This window comes from Pelophylax lessonae (genome assembly GCF_965119305.1).
Source record: "Pelophylax lessonae genome assembly, chromosome: 7".
Lineage (NCBI taxonomy): Eukaryota > Metazoa > Chordata > Amphibia > Anura > Ranidae > Pelophylax > Pelophylax lessonae.
In genome coordinates, this window is record NC_138774.1 from 44,615,123 (window position 1) to 44,637,179 (window position 22,057).

The 22,057-nt window shown below is 45.0% G+C and overlaps 2 protein-coding genes across 2 annotated transcripts in view; both read left to right on the forward strand.

Annotated features, from left to right (window-relative positions):
- TAP1 (transporter 1, ATP binding cassette subfamily B member) overlaps positions 1 to 22,057 on the forward strand; it is an 895,619-nt gene that overhangs the window by 156,611 nt on the left and 716,951 nt on the right. The window lies entirely within an intron of this gene.
- PSMB9 (proteasome 20S subunit beta 9) lies at positions 424 to 21,401 on the forward strand. The gene is made up of 6 exons (XM_082264590.1): positions 424 to 547; positions 4,969 to 5,036; positions 5,126 to 5,257; positions 7,044 to 7,173; positions 17,885 to 18,026; positions 21,224 to 21,401. Exons 1-6 carry the CDS (start codon positions 497 to 499, stop codon positions 21,349 to 21,351), a joined length of 651 nt encoding a protein of 216 aa, XP_082120716.1. The 5' UTR covers positions 424 to 496; the 3' UTR covers positions 21,352 to 21,401.

The window sequence follows — 22,057 nt, forward strand, 5'->3', positions numbered from 1 at the left end:
GGGCATTTTCTACTCCCACTGGCCACCGCCCCCCTCCCCCCCCCCCCCTAATCTCTGAAGACTGTAATCTGGCCCTTTGTTTAGAAAGTTTGGAGACCCCTGATTTAGATGAACAATGCCTTTCAATCACGTGATGCATTTTGACGCATTAAATTGCATGCTGGAAGCTAAAGTATATCAGTTTATTTCAAATGCATAGAAAAAAACATAAAACAATTATAGAAAATATATATAAGTACCTGAAATAAATAAAATAAATAAAAAAGAGCAGAAAACATATTGCAGCTTGTGCATGTCTGTGCATGTCATCGTATCCCTGTCCTGTCTGTAATCCATAGCAAATAAAAGTAATGGAGCGAGTAATTGTGTCTGAGCACGCCATGCAGCGTACGGTCAGGAGACGTCTCTATGAAGCTGCTGGCGACACTCAGAGTCATGAAGCTGTAGCTGCAAATTCTACTTTCACTTTTATTTCAGAAAACGTAGAAGCAGCAAGATGCCAGGACCTGGGAACCCCTTTTCTTCTTCTCCTGAGGTGTCCACTGGGGTAAGTGATACTGGCCAGTGGCCACCTGATTTGGTCATCATGGTCCACTCAAAAAATTGGCTGTAGAAGATAAAGAGTCAAAAAGTAGAGAGATATTCTGTGCTGGGAGGGAGGAAGAGAGGAGCTGCAGTACGGAAAGGCAAGATGAGGAAATGTCTGGGCTGTGTATAGTATAGCAAAATAATTGCAGGAATGAGAGGTCCTAAACAACAACCCAGCTTTACTGAATCACTCAGAGCTGATAATATGTGGAGCTCTAAAAGTAATGCCAACCTATCCTCGTGGTCAGAGTCTTGGTAGTGGGATAAGATAAGGTTGTGGGCATGGGCGTCCGCAGAACTTTTTTCAGGAGGGGGGGGGGGGGCATCATTTTAAAGTCACCCATGCTCCACCCCTTTTCACCCCCATAATCCCCCTTTAGAGCAGACCAGGCCAGGGTCCCCCATAGATCCCCTTTAGAGCAGTGTCCCCATAGATCCCCCTTTAGAGCAGGCCAGGCAAGGGTCCCCCATAGATTCCCTTTAGAGCAGTGTCCCTATAGATACCCTTTAGAGCAGGCCAGGGTCCCCCATAGATCCCCTTTAGAGCAGGGTCCCCCATAGATTCCCCTTTAGAGCAGGCCAGGGCCCCCATAGATCCCTCTTTAGTCTTACATTTTCACCTTTAGTCCCACGTTTTCCTGCACCACCAGGTACTCCAGTCTCTCCCTGCAAAGAATATATATATATATTTAGCCAATATGACCCCCTTTTGAGCAGCCCAGGCCAGGGTCCCCCCATAGATCCCCTTTAGAGCAGTGTCCCCATAGATCCCCCTTTAGAGCAGGCCGGGCCAGGGTCCCCCATAGATCCCCTTTAGAGCAAGGTGCCCATAGATCCCCTTTAGAGCAGGCCAGGCCAGGGTCCCCCAAAGATCCCCCTTTAGAGCAGGCAAGGGTTCCCCATAGATCCCCTTTGGAGCAGTGTCCCCATAGATCCCCCTTTAGATTAGGCCAGGGGCCCCCATAGATCCCCTTTAGAGCAGGGTCCCCATAGATCCCTCTTTAGATCAGGCCAGGGTCCCCCATAGATCCCCCTTTAGAGCAGGACAGGGTCCCCTAAGATCCCTCTTTAGTCTTACATTTTCACCTATATTCCCACGCTACCAGGTTTACCTGCACCACCAGGTACTCCAGGCTCTCCCTGCAAAGAATATATATATATTTATCCAATGTGACCCCCTTTAGAGCAGGACAGGCCAGGGTCCCCCATAGATCCCCCTTTAGAGCAGGCCAGGGTCCCCCATAGATCCCCCTTTAGAGAAGGCCAGGGTCCCCATAGATCCCTCTTTAGTCTTACATTTTCACCTATATTCCCACGCTACCAGGTTTTCCTGCACCACCAGGTCCTCCAGGCTCTCCCTGCAAAGAATATATATATATTTATCCAATATGACCCCTTTTAGAGCAGGCCAGGCCAGGGTCCCCCATAGATCCCCCTTTAGAGCAGCGTCCCCATAGATTCCCCTCTTAGATCAGGCCAGGAAATTTCCAGGGGGGGGGGGGGCAAGTGCCCCCCCTTGCGGACGCCCATGGTTGTGGGATAAGAACCCACAATTATTAGATACGGGCTAGTCAATCCAGTATCAGGCAGGTCTCTGTGTATCTAACTGCCCTAAATGTGAAGATAACATTTCTGAAGGCCTTGCAGCTGCAGAGGGTTCCTCCCATCCTAAAGCTGAACTCCAGGGTGAATACGACTTTAAATAGTTTGATTGAACCATGCTGGCCCAAATTTACTATTTCCTTGACCAACGGATGAGCATCAGCTACATACAGAATACAGTGCTGTGTCCCGACACCGGTATGGGGATCTCCTGCCCCATTATCAGAACATCATTTAAGTGTTTGAAAAGTCTCTTTTTTTTGTTTTTTAATAACAAACACGTCATACTTACCTCCTCTGTGCAGTTGCTTTTGCACAGAGCAGCCCTGATCCTCCTCTTCTCGGGTCCCTCGTTGCTGCTCCTGGCCCGACCCTCCTATTGAGTGCCCCCACAGCAAGTGGCTTGCTTTGGGGGCACCTGAGCCGAGCTGCCGCTCCATATGTCCATTCAGACATGGAGCTGTCATTTGGCCCTTCCCCTCTCTCTCCTGATTGGCTAACTGACTTTGATTGACAGCCGCAGGAGCCAATGGTGCCGCGGGTGTGTCTCAGCCAAACATGAGAGAGAGTCCCAGATGGCCAAGGGACTCGTGGACTCCGCTGGACAGAGATGGGGCTCAGGTAAGTATTAGGGGTGCTGCTATACCCAGAAGGTTTTTTATCTTAACCGCTTAAGGACCGCCCACCTCAGAAATACTGTGGCAGGCTGGCCCTCCTGCACGAACCGCTGTAGGTATACGTCGGTCGCGTGCCTGCAGCTAGGGGGGGAAACGCGCGCCCGCCCCCACTCGGCAGTGAGGACTCTGCATGGGGCAGGCGGCTCCGATTGCCGTCCGACACCCGAGATCGTTCCCTGGTGAGAGAGAAGAACGGTCAGCTGTTGCAAACACAGCCAACCGTTCTTCTCCCTAGAATGATCATAGAGCCCATGTGATCCTTCTATATAGGATTCATAGGTCTCTATGGTCATTTCACAAGCCACGCCCCCCACAGTTAGAATCACTCCCCTAGGCTCAAATTTAACCCCTTGATCACCCACAGTTTTAACCCCTTCCCTGCCAGTATCATTATTACAGTAACAGTGCATATTTTTAGCACCGATTACTGTAGTAATGGTACTGGTCCCCCCAAAAGTGTCAAAAATGTCAGTTAGGGGTCCGATCTGTCCGCCGCAATGTCGAAGATTGCCGCCATTACTAGTAAAAAAAAAGAAAAAACAATAAAAATGACATACCGTAAATCGCTAGTAGACGCAATAACTTTTGCGCAAACCAATCAAAATACGTTTATTGCAATTTTTTTTCGCCAGAAATATGTAGCAGAAAACAAATTGGCCTAAAATGTTAAAAAATTTAGATTTTTAATTTTTTTTTTCGGGAATGTTATATAGCAGAAAGTGAAAAATATTGTTTTTTTTTCAGAATTGTTTATAGCGCAAAAAATAAAAATAGCAGAGGGGATCAAATACCACCAAAAGAAAGCTCTGTTTGTGGGAAAAAAAGGACATTGATTTTATTTGGGCACAGCGTCGCACGACCGCGCAATTGTCCGTTAAAATAACACAGTGCCGAATCACAAAATATGGCCTGGTCATTAAGGGGGCAAATCCTTCCGGTCCAGAACTGGTTATTGCATAGAAGGCATTAAAGAGGTTGTAAACCCTTTTTTTTTTTTTTTCACCCTGAAAGACAAACACATAATGAGCTAGTATGCAGGAGAGGGGCAACCAGACTGATGAATGGATTTACCGCCCCTCCACGCCATCACGCTCGTGTGGTTCATCAATGAGGCATGCGTTCCATTGCCAGGGCCATCTTACCGAATGGGCATGCTGGGCAGTTGCCCGGGGGCCCCACTTGCCCACCGACCCAGCCCCAGCCAAGCATTAGTCCCGCTCCCGTGTGCATCCCGCCGCCGAACTTAGCACATGGCAAGAGCCTGTCGGCCCTGCGCTGCTGTCAGGCCACTTGGGCCATGGAGGGGGAGCCCACAACTGCAGGAATGCCTGTCCACCTCCAAGGGAACAGCCACAGTCGGGTCCTACTTCCACCTGGAACCAGCTGCCAAACTTGGAAGCTGTCATTAGCCTGGCACTGCTGTACCAATAAGTATCGCCTTATTGATAATTTGCATTTTTGATCTCGTGGGTGATTGTGTGGGCAGGGCCCCAGTGCACTGCATTGCCCAAGGGCCCTTTAATGCTCTTAAGATGGCACTGTCCATCGCTGCCTCGGTCTGATTCAGTCCCTCTGATTGGTCCTCCCTGCAGCGTCATCTCCCTGCTGCTGGCCAGCTAAAGGATGGGATCACTGCGGACAAGGAAGGGACCCCTGAGCTACAAGGATACACATCAGCCTTCATGTAAGTTTATGTGTTTGTTATGGAATAAAGCTACATCTGCTACACTCAGCGGCACCTTTCTTCCTTTCTTCTCCAAATTTTACCATGCTAGTTTCCTGACATTCATACCAATTGAAACACTGACCCCAAACATATCTTCATCTCAGGAATACTAATCACCTCTGACTTCATTGGAGGCATATTTGTTGTGAATCATTCATTTAGAAAGTTTCAAAGGTGGAGGGTCAGCACTACAGCCAGGCAAGTAGCACAATGTATCAATGGCAACTCATGTGTTGCCTCCTGTCCAGGCTTCCTTTAAATTGTGTGAAGGTCTTCAGGATAATTAGCTTTACTGGAGTTCCTGTGTAAACCCTGTATCTTCTTCACTCGCTGAGCCAATAAAATCAATCTCAATAGTAGTTTTTGTCTTTGTAGACCACCATCATCGCCATAGAGTTCAATGGAGGCATCGTCATTGGATCCGACTCAAGAGTGTCCGCTGGGTGAGTCTCAATGCCTCAGGTGTCAAACACTTTTTTATTTACATTAAATTCTAGCCCTATCTAATAATCTCTTTCTCCTCTCTCTGCAGAGAAGCTGTAGTCAATCGAGTCTTTAATAAACTGGCTCCCCTTCATGATAAGATCTACTGTGCCCTCTCTGGTTCCGCCGCTGATTGTCAGGCTGTAGCTGATATGGTTCATTACTATTTGGAAGTGCACAGGTAAGACCATGCTTATTCTATGGGGCCCAACATTTCAGAGGGCCCAGTTCTGCCCATCTCATAATAATGTACCCACGTAGCTTTAGCATTAACCCTTTTACTGCCAAATAATTTTAAGCCTGACGATTGCATAAACCCCTACAAAGCAGACACCCTAGAGAATAGAATAGTGGTAGTTCCAATTTGTTATGCCAAACGATATTACCGCAAAGGTAAAAAAATTACTTTAATGAATTCGTTATTTCTTTGTAAAATATAAAAGATGAGGTTGCACAAAGTAAATCGATACCCAACAAGTCAAACCTTAGGTTTTAGGTTTCCATGTGAAATGGCGATAAACGTCATTACCCTATATTTTCCATAGGTGATGCCTTCAAAGCCCCCTACAAGTCATGAGTTTAGTAACAACACATGAATAGTTGGTGCAGAGCACCAGTTCCCTGCGCTCTGAGTAGTGTAATCCTCCATCCATCTCAGCTGTGGTCTTGCAGCTGTTGAGAGCTAGTGACATGGCAACACAGGATAGTTTCGGCCTTGCTGCCCCTTACACGACCAGGATGGTCCAGAATCACTGAAAATCACAAGCAAACGCAAGGGCGCACCGGCCTAGTGCATTATCCTTTTGAAGGTTTATTATAAAAAAGGGTTAAAATACTCACAAACGAGTTCTTGATAAAAGCATATCAAACAAGTTACGACGTCCTCAGCATCGAGATCTAAGGGTGTACCGTCCCCTGAAGCTGTATAGGCTTACGGGTTTCGAGGCTTAGCCTCTTCTTCAGAGCCTTCCTGTGAAGAAAAGGCTAAGCCTAAAAACACGTAAGCCTATACAGCTTCAGGGGACGGTACACCCTTGGATCTTGATGCTGAGGACTGCGTTCCTTGTTTGATATGCTTTTATCAAGAATTCATTTATGAGTATTTTAACCCTTTTTTATAATAAACCTTCAAAAGGATAATGCACTAGGCTGGTGCGCCCTTGTGTTTACTTGTCATTTTAAGTCATGAGTTTAGCCTTACGAAGGAGGTCTGATGCTAGAAATATTGCTCTTACGCCAGTGTGCACGGCAATGTATATCACAATCGCCGTTTTCATGCATAGGTGCCCCCAGCGTGTGAGTTTACGTTTGTGTTTGAGTATTTGTGGAGGTGGGGCCTCAAAAATTTCTTGGGGGCCCCCATGGGGCTCGGTCACAAGTGAGACCTTTGCGACCCTGGTAGTTCCGCCACTGCTAGGAAGTATAGCCTGGAGCCTCAGTGACAGTCCAATGGAGTCTTCATTCAAAGTGTAATAACCCTCCTTTGCTGATGTTGGCTCATATTGAAAAAGAAATATAACTCAAGACTCAACCTGATAGGACAAGCAGTATTGTATATATTTATGTTTTCTTGCACATCTGCTGCTAGAAATATTGCTCTTACTCCAACATGCTCAGCAATGTATATCGCAATCGCCGTTTTCATGCATAGGCACCCCCAACGTGTGCGTTTACATTTGTGTTTGAGTATTTGTGGAGGTGGGGGCCTCAAAAATTTCTTTGGGGGCCCCCATGGTGGCGGAACGCCAGGGCTCGGTCACAAGTGAGACCTTTGCGACCCTGGTAGTTCCACCACTGCTAGGAAGTATAGCCTGGAGCCTCAGTGACAGTCCAATAGAGTCTTCACTCAAAGTGTAATAACCCTCCTTTGCTCATATTGAAAAAGAAATATAACTCAAGACTCAACCTGATAGGACAAGCAGTATTGTCTATATTTATGTTTTCTTGCACATCTTCTTTTACTGCAGTATGGAACTGGACACTGAGCCCTTAGTGGTAGCCGCTGCAAACCTTGTAAAGGGGGTCAGCTACAAGTACAAGGAGGAGCTGTCTGCACATCTTCTTGTGGCTGGCTGGGACAAGAAAAACGGAGGACAGGTGAGTGAGAAACTGCTGGAATCCATACATAGAAAGTAAAAAGTAGGAGAAACAGATGATTCTGGAGGGAATTTATTAAGATCAGATTGGTAAGAGACCATGTGGAATAAGTACAGTGTGTGACCATAACAGAATATGTGGGCAGATTGTGGAGACTTTGCTCTATTACTCCAAAATGTTACTCTAAGGCATGGGTGTCCAACCTGCAGCCCTCAGGCTGTTGCGGAACTACTGCACCCATGAGGCATTGCAAGGAAAGTCCCATGAGGCATTGCAAGACTGACAGTTGCAAGCATGGCTTCCAAAGGCAGAGGCATGATGGAACTTGTAGTTCTGCAACAGCTAGAGGGCCGCAGGTTGGACACCCATGCTCTAAGGTGTAAAATGGGTGGCAGCAAAAACAGGCAGTTGATCTGTGTTTTTACTGCTCCGATTAATGCTCACCTTAAATGTGATATGATGACCGCTCAGGTCAGTTTTGATTGCCACGACTTCAATGCTTTGCAAATTGTCAATCTTAACTTTGCATATTGAGTTTAACAGGTAGCACTGCCTGTCAATCTTGCTAATTGAAACCAATAGTACAGTGGCATAGCCACATAGCCACATACCAAGTATGAATATAGGTGTTGGCGCATGGTATTACAATGTTAAATCCCCATATTGGGTTAAGAAGAATCCCCCAGTATCGACTTGTGAAACCGCTTTTTATTAGAGGGAGCATAGCCTGCTGCCATATGAATGAGCCCTAATGGTATGTAAGTCTCCAAACCTAAGAGAAACCGCTATTCAAGATATGTACTTTTTTAATCTTCATAGTGCACACACACTCTAAATTAACACCAAAAAAAGCAAACACACAAAAAAGTGCAGAGGATGTACTTGGTCCTTCAATGAAGAGGAAGGATCCTGACCTTGGCCCCAAGGTACAAGACTCCTGATAGGGTTTGGGGTAATTATGGTCCATCCACCCAAAACTAGGCAGACCCCTTTCTTCAGGAGACCTGCCGAAGCAAGGTCCACCGAAGTACTAGGTGGGGCTCCCCTTAGGGGAGACCCCATGGGAGGTGAAAGAACCTGACCATAAAGCCACATGCCCCCCCTCATGACTTTTGGGGAAGATCCAAGAACCTACACCCTACTAATTGGGAGTGAGTTAAAGTGCATTGTGCTGTGTAAAAAGTACAAAGTATGTTTGCATAAAATGAATGGGGTTAAAGGAGTGGTGCTTCTGGCTGCCAAAGTGCTATACAATGGGTGACCTTCCAGCTGGTATAAAAATTCCTCAGATCTTGACTAAAAGGCCCAGCCCAGGAGACAGGTGTAAAAAAGTGTGCAGAAGTGCTGTGACCATGGTGTCATTGTCAGTGGCGGCCTGTCCATTGGGGGCGCAGGGCGCCGCCCCCTCCCCCCTATCCATGCATCCGGCCCCCTAATCTACATGTAGGGCGCCGGACGCATGGATTCCAATGGGGTTTTTTTTTTTTTAAGCACGTGACTAGAGCCAGAGGCTCTAACAGGCTTAAAAAAAGGGTGGGCTTGGGGCGCAGAGGACTGCGCCCTGAGCCCACCCAGTTGTGTGACAGTAGCGAATGAATATTCGCTATTGTCACACGGATCCTCCTCCTGGTCAATCAGGAAGGGGTCCTGAGACCCGTTTCCCGATTGGCCGAAAGGAGAAGCCATGCCATTGGCCAAGGAGGAGGAGGAGGGAGGAGACACAGGAGACTGAGAGGGAAGCTGCTGCCTGCCTGCCCTCCAAATGTCCAGGGTGAGTGAGCCGGTGACTTTGGGGGGGTATGTGTGCGGGCTGGTGTGGTCCGTCTGCTTATTATTTGCTAAATAAACAAAAAAAACAGAAAATTTTGAAAAAGATAAAAAAAACTTTTTTTTTTCATTTCTGTTTAAAATTTTGCAAATAAATAATTGTTCTTCATAAATTTAGTCCAAAATGTGTTCTGCTAAATTTCTTTTGTGAACATAACCCAAATCTGTAGGTAAGTTATACAGTCCACAAACTATGGTATACAGTGTATATCTGAAAATTGAATAGTATGATGTACTGATGGTCTATGTCATTTCTTGAGGCCCAACAATGTCAGGATATCCCCAAATTACCCCTTTTTGGAAAGTAGACAGTCCAAGGTATTTATTAAGTGGCATGGCGAGTTTTTTGAAGTTGTAATTTTTAGTCACAATTTTTTGGATTATCAGGAAATTTAAAAAAAAGAATGCAGTACAGCGTTATCATATAACTGGTGTGGCGGTGATCAGGGACACTGGTGACAATATGTAAAAAGTTTTCAAATTCTTTTTTTCGTTTTACATTTTTTTAATTTTACTAACACACTGTGACCAAAGCAATACAGTGTTACCATATTAACACTGTACTACTCTAGAGACGTGATCAGAGCTTTTTTTTTCTTTCTTTTTACACATTATGATTGCTTATACCTGTGGATTTCATTGGTATTAGCAACCATTTTTACTAAATGAAACTGGTTCATTCAGTGTCTTTTGTTGTGATTAGCTGTGATTGGCCAAAGCTAATCACATAGTACACATAGTACAGATGGGCTTTGATTGACCTTGTCTGTATCATGTGATCACTGTGACCAATCACAGCTAGCAACACAATTGTATACAATAGATGGCAATAGATGGCATGAAAGGAAGCTACCCATTATTTACAATTGTCATGTGATCTGCTGTGATTGGTCACAGTGATTACATGGAAGTAGCAGTAGACACAGTCGGTGACAGATTGTGCCGCTGTGCGACCTTGCAAGAGGCGTGTTTTGGGAGGAAGTCATATGGCATACACCCAGAGCAACAGTGCTACCGCCCAGTCTATAGCGCCCAGCCGCCATTGTGCTATAGACCGGGTGGGAAGGTGTTCAAATTATATCAGGGTTATAAAGTAACTTTGTGCAAGAATGTAACAATTTTTTCACATAATAAAAAATATCAATATAGTTATTATTATTGTTACACCCATGATGACAGCTCTCCCGCTGCCTGTCCTTGATTCAACCACTTGCAGACCGCCCAGAGTAAATGTACTTCATTACTTTGACGTTAAATACCGGTGTTATGGCTGCAGCTAGCTGTCATAACCCCAGTATCGTTATTTACTATGGGTGATTCGCTACAAGATAAAAGTGGTCCCGCGGGCAGATTCGCCATGGGATTCCTTTATAGGCGATGGGAGAGGTGCCGCTCCATGTCGTTTCCAAGCTTACCGGAGCCGTCGGTAAACCTGGAAGCAATCTGGTGTGGCCATTTGCTGGACAGCAAGTCAAGTGAAGCAAGATGGCCCCCACTCAGCGCTATGCCCTTGGAGGACCAGAGTGACCTCTGGCGTCACTTTCTGTTCTCAGGCTTAAACAAATGATTTTTTTTTTTTTTTTTTAAGTAAAATTTCCATTTTTTTTACTTTTGCTTTTAATGGTAAAGGAGAGATTTGGGGTCTTTTTGACCCTAGATCTCCCAATAAAGAGGTCCTGTCATGCTTATATCTATTACAGGGGATGTTTACATTCCTTGTAATAGGAATAAAATTGATTTACAAAAATAAAAAATAAAGTGACAGTGTAAAAATAAAAAGTAAAATAAATAAGAAAAAGTAAAATTGAAAGCACCCCATCTCTCTGCGCTCGCACCCAGAAGTGAACGCTTATGTAAGTCGCACCCTTGTGTGTAAAAGGTGTTTAAACCACACATGTGAGTTATCGCTGCAATCATTTAAGTGAGAGCAATAATTCTAGTGCAAGTCCCCCTCTGTAACTCTAAACAGGTTACCTGTAAACATTTTTAAAGCATCGCCTATGGAGATTTTTTAACCACTTGCCGACCGCCCACAGTATATTTACTGCGGCAGTCAGCCCCTCCTGGGCAAAGCGATATAGTACTAGGTCACTCACCCAGGAGCCTGCAGGGGGCGAGCGCGTGCCGCCGGAGGCGCGCTGCCGCCCCCGCTCGTTCATGGGCATCCCTGCTCGAGTGACCGGTGGCTCCAATGTCCCCCGGCCACTCGCGATCTCCCACTAGAGAGGGAGAAAGGCAGGCGGCTGATGTAAACAAAGCCGCCTGTCATTCTTTCTGGTGTAACTGCAGAGATCGTATGTCTCTGTGGTTACATCACAAGCCACGCCCCTTTACAGTTATAATCACGTCCCTAGGGACACATTTAACCCTTTGATCACTAATAAAGTTAACCCCTTCCCTGCCAGTGTCATTTTTACAGTAACAGTGCATATGTATAGCACTGATTACTCTAGTAATGTCACTGGTACCCCCAAAAGTGTCAATAATGTCAGTCAGGGGTCCGATCTGTCCGCTGCAATGTCGCAGTCCCGCAAAAAAAATTGCAGATCGCCGTCATTACTAGTTAAAAAAAAAAAAACAATAAAAATGACATACAGTGGGTACGGAAAGTATTCAGACCCCCTTAAATTTTTCACTCTTTGTTATATTGCAGCCATTTGCTAAAATCATTTAAGTTCATTCTTCTTCCTCATGAATGTACACATAGCACCCCATACTGACAGAAAAACACAGAATTGTTGATATTGTTGCAGATTTATTAAAAAAGAAAAACTGAAATATCACATGGTCCTAAGTATTCAGACCCTTTGCTCAGTATTTAGTAGAAGCCCCCTTTTGATCTAATACAGCCAGGAGTCTTTTTGGGAAAGATGCAACAAGTCTTTCACACCTGGATTTGGGGATCCTCTGCCATTCCTCCTTGCAGATCCTCTCCAGTTCTGTCAGGTTGGATGGTAAACGTTGGTGGACAGCCATTTTTAGGTCTCTCCAGAGATGCTCAATTGGGTTTAAGTCAGGGCTCTGGCTGGGCCATTCAAGAACAGTCACGGAGTTGTTGTGAAGCCACTCCTTTGTTATTTTAGCTGTGTGCTTAGGGTCATTGTCTTGTTGGAAGGTAAACCTTCGGCCCAGCCTGAGGTCCAGAGCACTCTGGAGAAGGTTTTTGTCCAGGATATCCCTGTACTTGGCCGCATTCATCTTTCCCTTGATTGCAACCAGTCGTCCTGTCCCTGCAGCTGAAAAACACCCCCACAGCATGATGCTGCCACCACCATGCTTCACTGTTGGGACTGTATTGGACAGGTGATGAGCAGTGCCTGGTTTTCTCCACACATACCGCTTAGAATTAAGGCCAAAAAGTTCTATTTTGGTCTCATCAGACCAGAGAATCTTATTTCTCACCATCTTGGAGTCCTTCAGGTGTTTTTTAGCAAACTCCATGCGGGCTTTCATGTGTCTTACACTGAGGAGAGGCTTCCGTCGGGCCACTCTGCCATAAAGCCCCGACTGGTGGAGGGCTGCAGTGATGGTTGACTTTCTACAACTTTCTCCCATCTCCTGACTGCATCTCTGGAGCTCAGCCACAGTGATCTTTGGGTTCTTCTTTACCTCTCTCACCAAGGCTCTTCTCCCCCGATAGCTCAGTTTGGCCGGACGGCCAGCTCTAGGAAGGGTTCTGGTCGTCCCAAACGTCTTCCATTTGAGGATTATGGAGGCCACTGTGCTCTTAGGAACCTTAAGTGCAGCAGAAATCTTTTTGTAACCTTGGCCAGATCTGTGCCTTGCCACAATTCTGTCTCTGAGCTCTTCAGGCAGTTCCTTTGACCTCATGATTCTCATTTGCTCTGACATGCATTGTGATCTGGAAGGTCTTATATAGACAGGTGTGTGGCTTTCCTAATCAAGTCCAATCAGTATAATCAAACACAGCTGGACTCAAATGAAGGTGTAGAACCATCTCAAGGATGATCAGAAGAAATGGAAAGCACCTGAGTTAAATATATGAGTGTCACAGCAAAGGGTCTGAATACTTAGGACCATGTGATATTTCAGTTTTTCTTTTTTAATAAATCTGCAACAATGTCAACAATTCTGTGTTTTTCTGTCAGTATGGGGTGCTATGTGTACATTCATGAGGAAGAAGAATGAACTTAAATGATTTTAGCAAATGGCTGCAAACAAACAAAGAGTGAAACATTTAAGGGGGTCTGAATACTTTCCGTACCCACTGTATATATATATATATATATATAATATAAATGTTATGTGTGTGTTTGTGTTTTGTGCAACGTTCAACGTTTGAATTTCCCTCCCTAGTTCCGCTCCCATGCAGCATTGCTGCTGCAGGGAACGGAACTAGGAAGTCATCACACTGACGGAGGACGGACGAGCGGCGGGGATCTCAGATGGCTGGCGATCACAGCAATGGGGGATCATCGCTGGATCGCCAGGAGAAGGTAAGAGACTGTTGCGCGCTCTGCACATCCACCCCGAGCGTGACTCGGGGATACCGATAACAGCATAGAAAATCCACCCCGAGTCACGCTCGGGGATGCCGCTAAGGTGGTTAAGAGTAAACTGAATCAGGAAAGGACTGCATTATGGCCACTAGATGGGGCTGATGATCATTTAAAGATGCGGGTGTCAAACTCACTGTCATAGTGGGCAGCATCAGCATTATGGTTGCTCTCAAAGGGCCGGTTTTATCTGTAAGCCTAGATGTGTCAATAGCACCCCCCCCCCCCCTTACATCAGATGTCAAGAGCACCCCCACCCTTACATCAGATGTCAAGAACACCCCACCCTCCCTTACATCACAGTGCACCCCCTTTACCCTGTGCTGCTGTTGAGAAGAATCTGGGGGCGAAGTTGGGAGGCAGAAAGTGCAGGGTCTGGAGGAGGACCATAAGAGGGCTGGAGTCAGCTGACAGAGTCTACTGAATGCTGAGACCAGGGGAGGTGAAAAAGAGGTGGTGCAGGAGGCACATGATCTGTGGGAGGAGTTCTGTCATCCTCTCTGCTGCCAATTTCCGGGTGACAGGGAGAGGGCAGACACAAGCCTCTCCGCGGCTGGATGTAGAAGTGCAGGATCTGGCACCCTTCTCTCTGCTGCGACTGCTGAGATAAGGTGGTTGTGGATTTGAGGGGGGTGCCACAGCTGCAGGAGAGGTGTGAGGGCAACATGAAATGGCCTGGTGGGCCAGATTCGGCCCATGGGCCTGGTGTTTGACACATATGATTGAAAGAAATACTTATTTACTGTGATTGTCAACTTAATCTAATGACCATAATGCCCTGAATTACTCTATTCTTTCCGAATGAAAAACATTCAACCAGGAGAGAAAATAGTTTCCTAACAATAACTTTTATTCACACTCGCACAGAATGAATGCACATGACATTTCACAGGATCAATAGCTCTTCAATTGTTTTTTTAAATACAAGCTTATGATGTAGTTTTTTTGTAGAGGTCCATACTTTAGACCTAGAAGAAGGACAGAGAGATTTGGTTCCAATTTAGGGAAAGTCCCTCCAAATCAGGGACAGTTGGGAGGTATGGCCGCTTTTGGCTTTCCCCTTGGCTGGGCCCTGGATGCTGACCTGCAACAAGCTTGTAGATCAGATTTTCACACTTGATGAGAGCCAATGACTGTGAGAGCTGTGAGACCAACAACCCAGAGAAGTATTTAGAAGGCGAGGTTAGCATTGGCAGCGACCATTTTTTCTTAGTACAAGTATCCTTCCAGCCCAACTTTTTATTTGAGCCCCCATTTCAACTAGTGCCATTTGTTGTGTGCCATGGTGCTGCCATTGATTACAGTAGAAATGCTGTTTTTTTATTAGCTTCAACTCTTCTGGGAAGGCTGTCCACAAGGTTTAGGAGTATGTCTATGGGAATGTTTGACCATTATTCCAAAAGCACATTTCTGAGGTCAGACACTGATGTTGGACAAGAAGGCCTGGCTCGCAGTCACCACTATAATACATCCCAAGAGTGTTCTATCGGGTTGAGGTCAGGACTCTGTGCAGGTCAGTCAAGTTCCTCCACCCCAACTTGCTCATCCATGTCTTTATAGACCTTGCTTTGTGCACTGGTGTGCAGTCATGTTGGAACAGGAAGGGGCCATCCCCAAACTGTTCCCACAAAGTTGGAAGCATGAAACTGTCCAAAATGTCTTGTTATGCTGATGGCTTAAGAGTTCCCTTCACTGGAAGAAAGGGTCCAAGCCCAACTCCTGAAAAATAACCCCACACCATAATCCCCCTCCATGAAATGATTTTGACCAGTGCACAAAGCAAGGTCCATAAAGACATTAATTAGTTAGTTTGGGGTGGAGGAACTTGACTGGCCAGCACAGAGTCCTGATCTCAACCCGATAGAACACCTTTGGGATGAATTAGAGTGGAGACTGTGAGCCAGGCCTTCTCATCCACATCAGTGCCTGACCTCATAAATGCGCTTGTGGAAGAATGGTCAAACATTCCCTTAAACACACTCCTAAACCTTGTGGACAGCCTTCCCAGAAGAGTTGAAGCTGTTGTAGCTGAAAAGGGTGGGCCAACTCAATATTGAACCCTACGGACTAAGACTGGGATGCCATTAAAGTTCATGTGTAAAGGCGGGTGTCCCAATACTTTTGACAATATGGAGTATATATATATATATATATATATATATATATATATATATATATACACACACACACAGAAAGGGTTTAAAATATAAAGTCCTGAGCTACTAGACAGGAGTTAAGAGTTACTCACCACCACCCAACCCCCAATTTCACCCCTAAACACGTCTTCGTAAATTATCCCATGAAATTACACTGTAAATGTCTTATGCAGAATTAAGTTACAAAAATAAATATTAAGAACAACTTTGACATAAAGCATATCAGTACCCATCAGTGCAGCCTCAACAGTGCCCGTCAGTGCAGCATATCAGTGCAGCCTCATCAGTGCCCATCATTGCCGCCTCATCAGTGGCCATCAGTGCCGCCTCATCAGTGCCCATTAGTACAGCCTATTATTTCCCATAAGTGCAGCATATCAGTGTCCATCTGTGCAGCATATCAGTGCTGCCTTATCAGTGCCCATCAGTACAGCCTATCAGTGCCCATCAGTGCCCATTAGTGCAGCCTATCAGTGCCCATTAGTGCAGCCTATCAGAGCCTATCAGTGCCTATCAGTGCAGCCTCATCAGTGCTTATTAGTGCCCATCAATTTAGCCTATCAGTTTAGCCTATCAGTGCCCATCAGTGCAGCCTCATCTGTGCCCATCAATGCAGCCTATCACTGCATGGGGATTACAGGGAGGAATCGGGAGGAGAGCCGACCGGATCACACAGAGTGGATCTGCCGCTGTGACACAGCTTGAATCTGAAACTCCGGCCACTGTCAAACAAAGATCAGCTCCTATGATAGACAGCACCTTTATTCAATTTCGCAGCATTGAACCAGTTAGCTGTCTATCTTAGGAGCCAGTCCAGGAGGCGGGACTTTGTTTGATAGAGGCCAGCATTTCAGACCCAAGCTGTGTCATAGCGGGAGATCCTCTCTCTGTGTGACCTGATCAGCTCTCCTTCTGACAGTTTTCCAGCTACTCGCTTCTGGCAGAAGTGGTGCAGCCTTTTTTACAGGGCATCAGAGCGGCCCAGGGGGCAATTGTCCAACCCAGTCTGCCCATGCTCCACACTCACCCTCAGCTTATTTTCACTCACCTAATGCGAGCAGGCAAGTGGACATTTTGGGGGCTGATATATACTGTGTGTATATATATATATATATATATATATATATATATATATATATATATATATATATATATACTCTCTCTCTCTTTCTATATATATATATATACAGTATCTCACAAAAGTTAGTACACCCCTCACATTTTTGTAAATATTATATTACATCTTTTAATGTGACAACACTGAAGAAATGACACCTCATGGCAAAGAACTCTCAGAGGATCTGAAAAAAAGAATTGTTGCTATACATAATGATGGCCTTTACTATAAAAAGATTGCCAAGACCCTGAAACTGAGCTGCCGCATGGTGACCAAGACCATACAGCAGTTTAACAGGACAGATTCCACTCAGAACAGGCCTCGCCTTGGTTGACCAAAGAAGTTGAGTGCACATGTTCAGTATCATATCCAGAGGTTGTCTTTGGGAAATAGACATATAAGTGCTGTCAGCATTGCTCAGGGTAAAGGTGATGGGCTGGCCAAGCATGTCTCCAGACCTAAACCCTATTGAGCATCTGTGGGGCATCCTCAAACCGGAGGTGAAGGAGTGCAAGGTCTCTAACATCCACCAGTTCCGTGATGTCGCCATGGAGGAGTAGAAGAGGACTCCAGTGACAACCTGTGAAGCTCTGGTGAACTCCATGCCCAAGAGGGTTAAGGCAGTGCTGGAAAATAATGTTGGCCACACAAAATATTGACACTTTGGACCCAATTTGGACATTTTCACTTAGGGGTGTACTCAAATCATACAAAGTATAAAGGTTTCAGATTTTTTTTATCTTTGCCGATTTTAATCAGGTTTATGCCCGCAAGGATTTTTGTGATTTTATTAAACTTACCTTTTAGAACTGGACATAGCTCAGAAATCTGGGTATTTAGTGTTATAATTGTTCAAATGTTGTACAAACATAAATATTTCCTACATAATACTACACAATTATAATAATTTAAGACTGAATCTTTAGATTCTTGGGTAAGCCTAGCTGTGACTGGTCTTCTTCTTTAAAGTAAATGAAGTATTTGCATGCTGTATTATATATTTTACATGCACAGATTGTATAAGGGAATGGAAAATCCTGTAAAGTCCAAACCTTGTAACCTAAATGTGCACTTTATCCATCTCTCCTGAACAGGTGTATGGGACATTGGGTGGGATGATAAGCCGACAGCCTTTTTCCATTGGAGGATCTGGAAGTTCCTATATATATGGTTATGTGGACTCTGTTTATAAGCCTGGAATGACCAAAGAGGAGTGTGAGAGGTTCACTGTCCATGGTAAGGGGCTCAGGGGAACTTTACTATGGGAATACTATAGTAAAACTATACTAAAGCTGACATTTCCCATAAAAACATAATCTCTATAGCTTTAGTGAGCTCATTTGTCTGTAATGACGTATGTTCCATGTCATGCAGGCAGCTGGATCATAAAAATATCTTCTGTATAGGGATGCTCCGTCCTCTTCCTGACTTTGAACATTTGGCACTGCGGGGGTTAATAACTTTGGGTCTTATAAGAAGCTGCTGTGAAAAAGTTCCCAATGAGGACCGGACCCTCCTCCCTCCTTCTCCATTCTTCCATTGCCTTCACTGCCTGTTACAAGATCTGTAAATGGATGGGTCACAAGATTCTCTACCCTATCCACAGATCATTTTTAGTGAAAGCAATGAAAGAACATTTCTCAGTGGAGGAGGAAGGAGGCAGGGGTGAGTCATCACCAAAAACTTTGTCACAGCAGCGTCACAGAAGACCCAAAACTATTAAACCCCATAGTACTGGAAGTTCAGGGACAGGAAGAGGACAGGCCATCCTTGCAAGTAAGAGCTCTTTCACACAGGCGGACCGTTCAGAGGCTCTGAGGAAGAGGTACTGCCTCGAAACGCGTCAGCCGATAATCTTGACAAGACTATGGACTCCAACACCATGGACGTTACTAGTCGGATTTGATATGCTGGTTTACATCACTCGCTTGTGAGTAGACATTTTTAAATAATTTATCAATAAAAACCTACTGAGGATAATGCGCTAGGCTGGTGAGCCATTCTTTTGTGTTTATATTTGCAGTGGACCGTTCAGCTCCGCCTGTCCGTTTTTTTGGCGGATCTGAACGGTCCCCCCATGCATCCCTATGGGGCATCGGATGTCAAATCTGGACGGATGGAAACCCTATTTTCCATCCATCCAGCGGATGGGATCGGTTAGAGATGTATGGGGAACTGACAGCTGTGTCTCCGCACACTGTGGGTAGAACAGCTGTCATTCTCCCGCTCAGCGGGGGATCGGTGAATTGATCCCCCGCTGAGATAAATGGAGTCCGTCCAACGGACTCAGTGTGTGAAAGGGGCCTAAAGATTTCACCAGGACTCAGTTGCCTGCACAACATGGGACATACTTTATTACAGGTAAGTTAGCTCAATAAAGCTTTAGAACCTTTTTTTTTTTATGATGTTTTTGGCTAAATTTTGTGCCTTCCTGCTGTAATTAGCTCCCAGTGGTCTGTTAGGAGGGGATTCATTCATAGCTGAATAGCTGACTTTTGTTTCTTTAGAAGATGATGGGGTTGACCTACCAACAGAACAGAGGTTGGTCTCCTAGCAAACCGAATGCTCACTGAACGAATGCCTCCTTTCCACTGAGCGGGTCGGTATGGTATGCTATTTTGAGTGTTTCCATTATGAAAGTGGACCATACAACCAAACCAAACCGCACCATTCCTGGTCCTCCTTCAGATGTAGGGCCATAGGAAATGGTACGGTACGGTTAGGGGCAGAGCTACTGGTGTCACGCGATACATTCCACATTCCACTGATTGGCGAATAGGAAAACTTCAATGCTCACATCAAACGAATGCGCAAAACAAACACCACGCTTGGTGTAAACACCGCATGGCTCCTGGCAGTCCGACCTGCAGTGGAAAAAACGCTCACCTGAATAGGCCGGACCATTCTAACCCTTCCAAACTGTACCGACCAGAACCGTTCCGCTCAGTGGAAACGAGGCATTAGTTAATAAAGCAAAAGCTGGTTTCACATCAACAAACCAATCATGCGCCAGCAAATATTTTGTTTTGTGTTTTTTCTTTGTTAGATGTCCATAGCAGGTTCAAAACTAAAAAAGTTAAAGGGTAACTCCACTTTCATGGAGAAAAAAATCAGCAACTAAAGAAAAAAAAATATATATGGTATACAATTGCGACCCAAATCATATTGGGATTGAATGTTATTTAAAAATTACCTTTCCTTTTCAATCTGTAGCTGTTGTAATTTCCTGAAAATGCAATATGGCTCCCTGGAGCTGTTCTGTACACAGAATGTATACTGACCACACCCCAGAAACATAATTTCCTGCTTGTGTGATTGGCTCATCGATTTTCCCAGAAGTCTGCCTAAGATACAAGTCAGATTTCTAGCATCCCCTGCAACAAAAATGTCATTTTTGTCATGTTGCTTTGCTCTGCAGGAGGACACAGTTTTGCTTTAGCGTGTCTTAGAGCAGGGGTCTCCAAGCTTTTCATTACAAAGGCCACATGATATATTTTACAAATATTCATGGACCAAAAAAATCCCCATCAGAGTCCCCTATTACCTCAGGATCCCCATTAGTCTTCCTCTTATATCAGGATCCCCATCAAAGTCTGCCACTTACATCAAATCTCCAAAAGTGTTCCCTCTTACACCAGGGTTCCCATAAGGGTCCCCACTTAAATCAGGATCCCCATCAAAGTCCCTCTCTTGCATCAGGATCTCCAAAAGTGCCCCCTCTTACATCAGGGGTCCCCATCAGAGTCCCCCTCTTACATCAGAGGTTCCCATCAGAGTCCCCCTCTTGTATCAGGATCCCTATAAGTGTCCCCTCTTAAAGCAGGGTCCCCATCAGAGTCCCCCTCTTAAATCAGGGTCCCCATCGAAGTCCCCCTCTTTTATCAGGATCTCCAAAAGTGTCCCCTCTTACATCAGTGTCCCCATCAGAGTCCCCCTCTTAAATCAGGATCCCCATAAAAGTCCCCCTGTTACATCAGGATCTCTGAAAGTGTCCCCTCTTACATCAGGATCTCTGAAAGTGTGCCTTCTTACATCAGGGTTACCATCAGAGTCCCCTCTTAAATCAGGATCCCCATAAGTGCCTCCTCTTACATCAGGGTCCCCATCAGAGTCTACCATATATCAGTAGCAGAAATCATAGGCCATTTCTGCTGACCTAAATCTTCAGTCAGTACAAACTGATAATTTGCCACTCTAGCTTCCAGCCAGATAAAATCTTGCGGCAGGTGGATGTGGCCCGTGGGCTAAAGTTTGGGGACCCCGGTCTTAGAGTAAAGAATCTGATTTGTGTTGCCTTTTTTATATCTACTTAATCACTGCAAAAAATAATTCTTGTACCGCTTTTTGGAGGTAGTTTTTTTTTCTTACTCTCCCTACAGTCCAAGTAGTACTTTCTGTATTAATGATTCCATGCTGCTTTTCTTTCCCCCCAGCTCTGTCGCTGGCAATGAGCCGAGATGGTTCCAGTGGAGGGGTGATCTATCTAATGACTGTAACAAAGGACGGATCGAAGCAGACTGTCCTAACCGGGGATGACATTCCTAAATTCTATGACCTGTAATCACTGGATATAAATATGTGTACATTTTTAATAAATTCATTTTAATAACATCTGCAAGATATTTTTTTTGTCATTTTTCCTACATATTTGTTAACACATCTAAACCCAAAAAGGAACTTTGCTGGGCTCAGAATGTTCTGTCCCACTTACATGTATTTTTTTCTGTGTTTTATTGAAAGGTTATTATTGTTTTGTATAAAGACACACTGTGTACAGTACTTGCGCTTGGATCTAAATAGATCAAGGGGCAACAGTCCCAAAAAGTCCAATGGTACAATCTTTCAAATAATCTATCAAATAAGGGGTTAAGTCTCTGAGTTAAGGCTGTACACACGATAAGAAAATCAGAAGTAAAATTGAATCCGATGAATGATCAGCCGATTTTCGGATCGTTAGTATAGTGCTCTTGACAGCCGATTATGAATTTTCGTACCGACAAAAACTGAATGTACAGGCTATAAAATTTTTATTTTGTGACAGACAAAAGAGTGTCTGTCCACAGACTCTGTTGATCAGCTGACTTTTATCAAAATGAACCAGTCCTGGATCAACAAGAGCTATCAAGCCCCTGATGCTGATGTAACTGATTCAATTCACTAGGGGTCTGCCATCCCTTGAAGACTGCATTTGCTGCCTATCCTATTCCTCTACCTTTATTCTGCTAGCTTCCAACATTTTTTTTGGTTTAGGTCACTACCAACCCCCA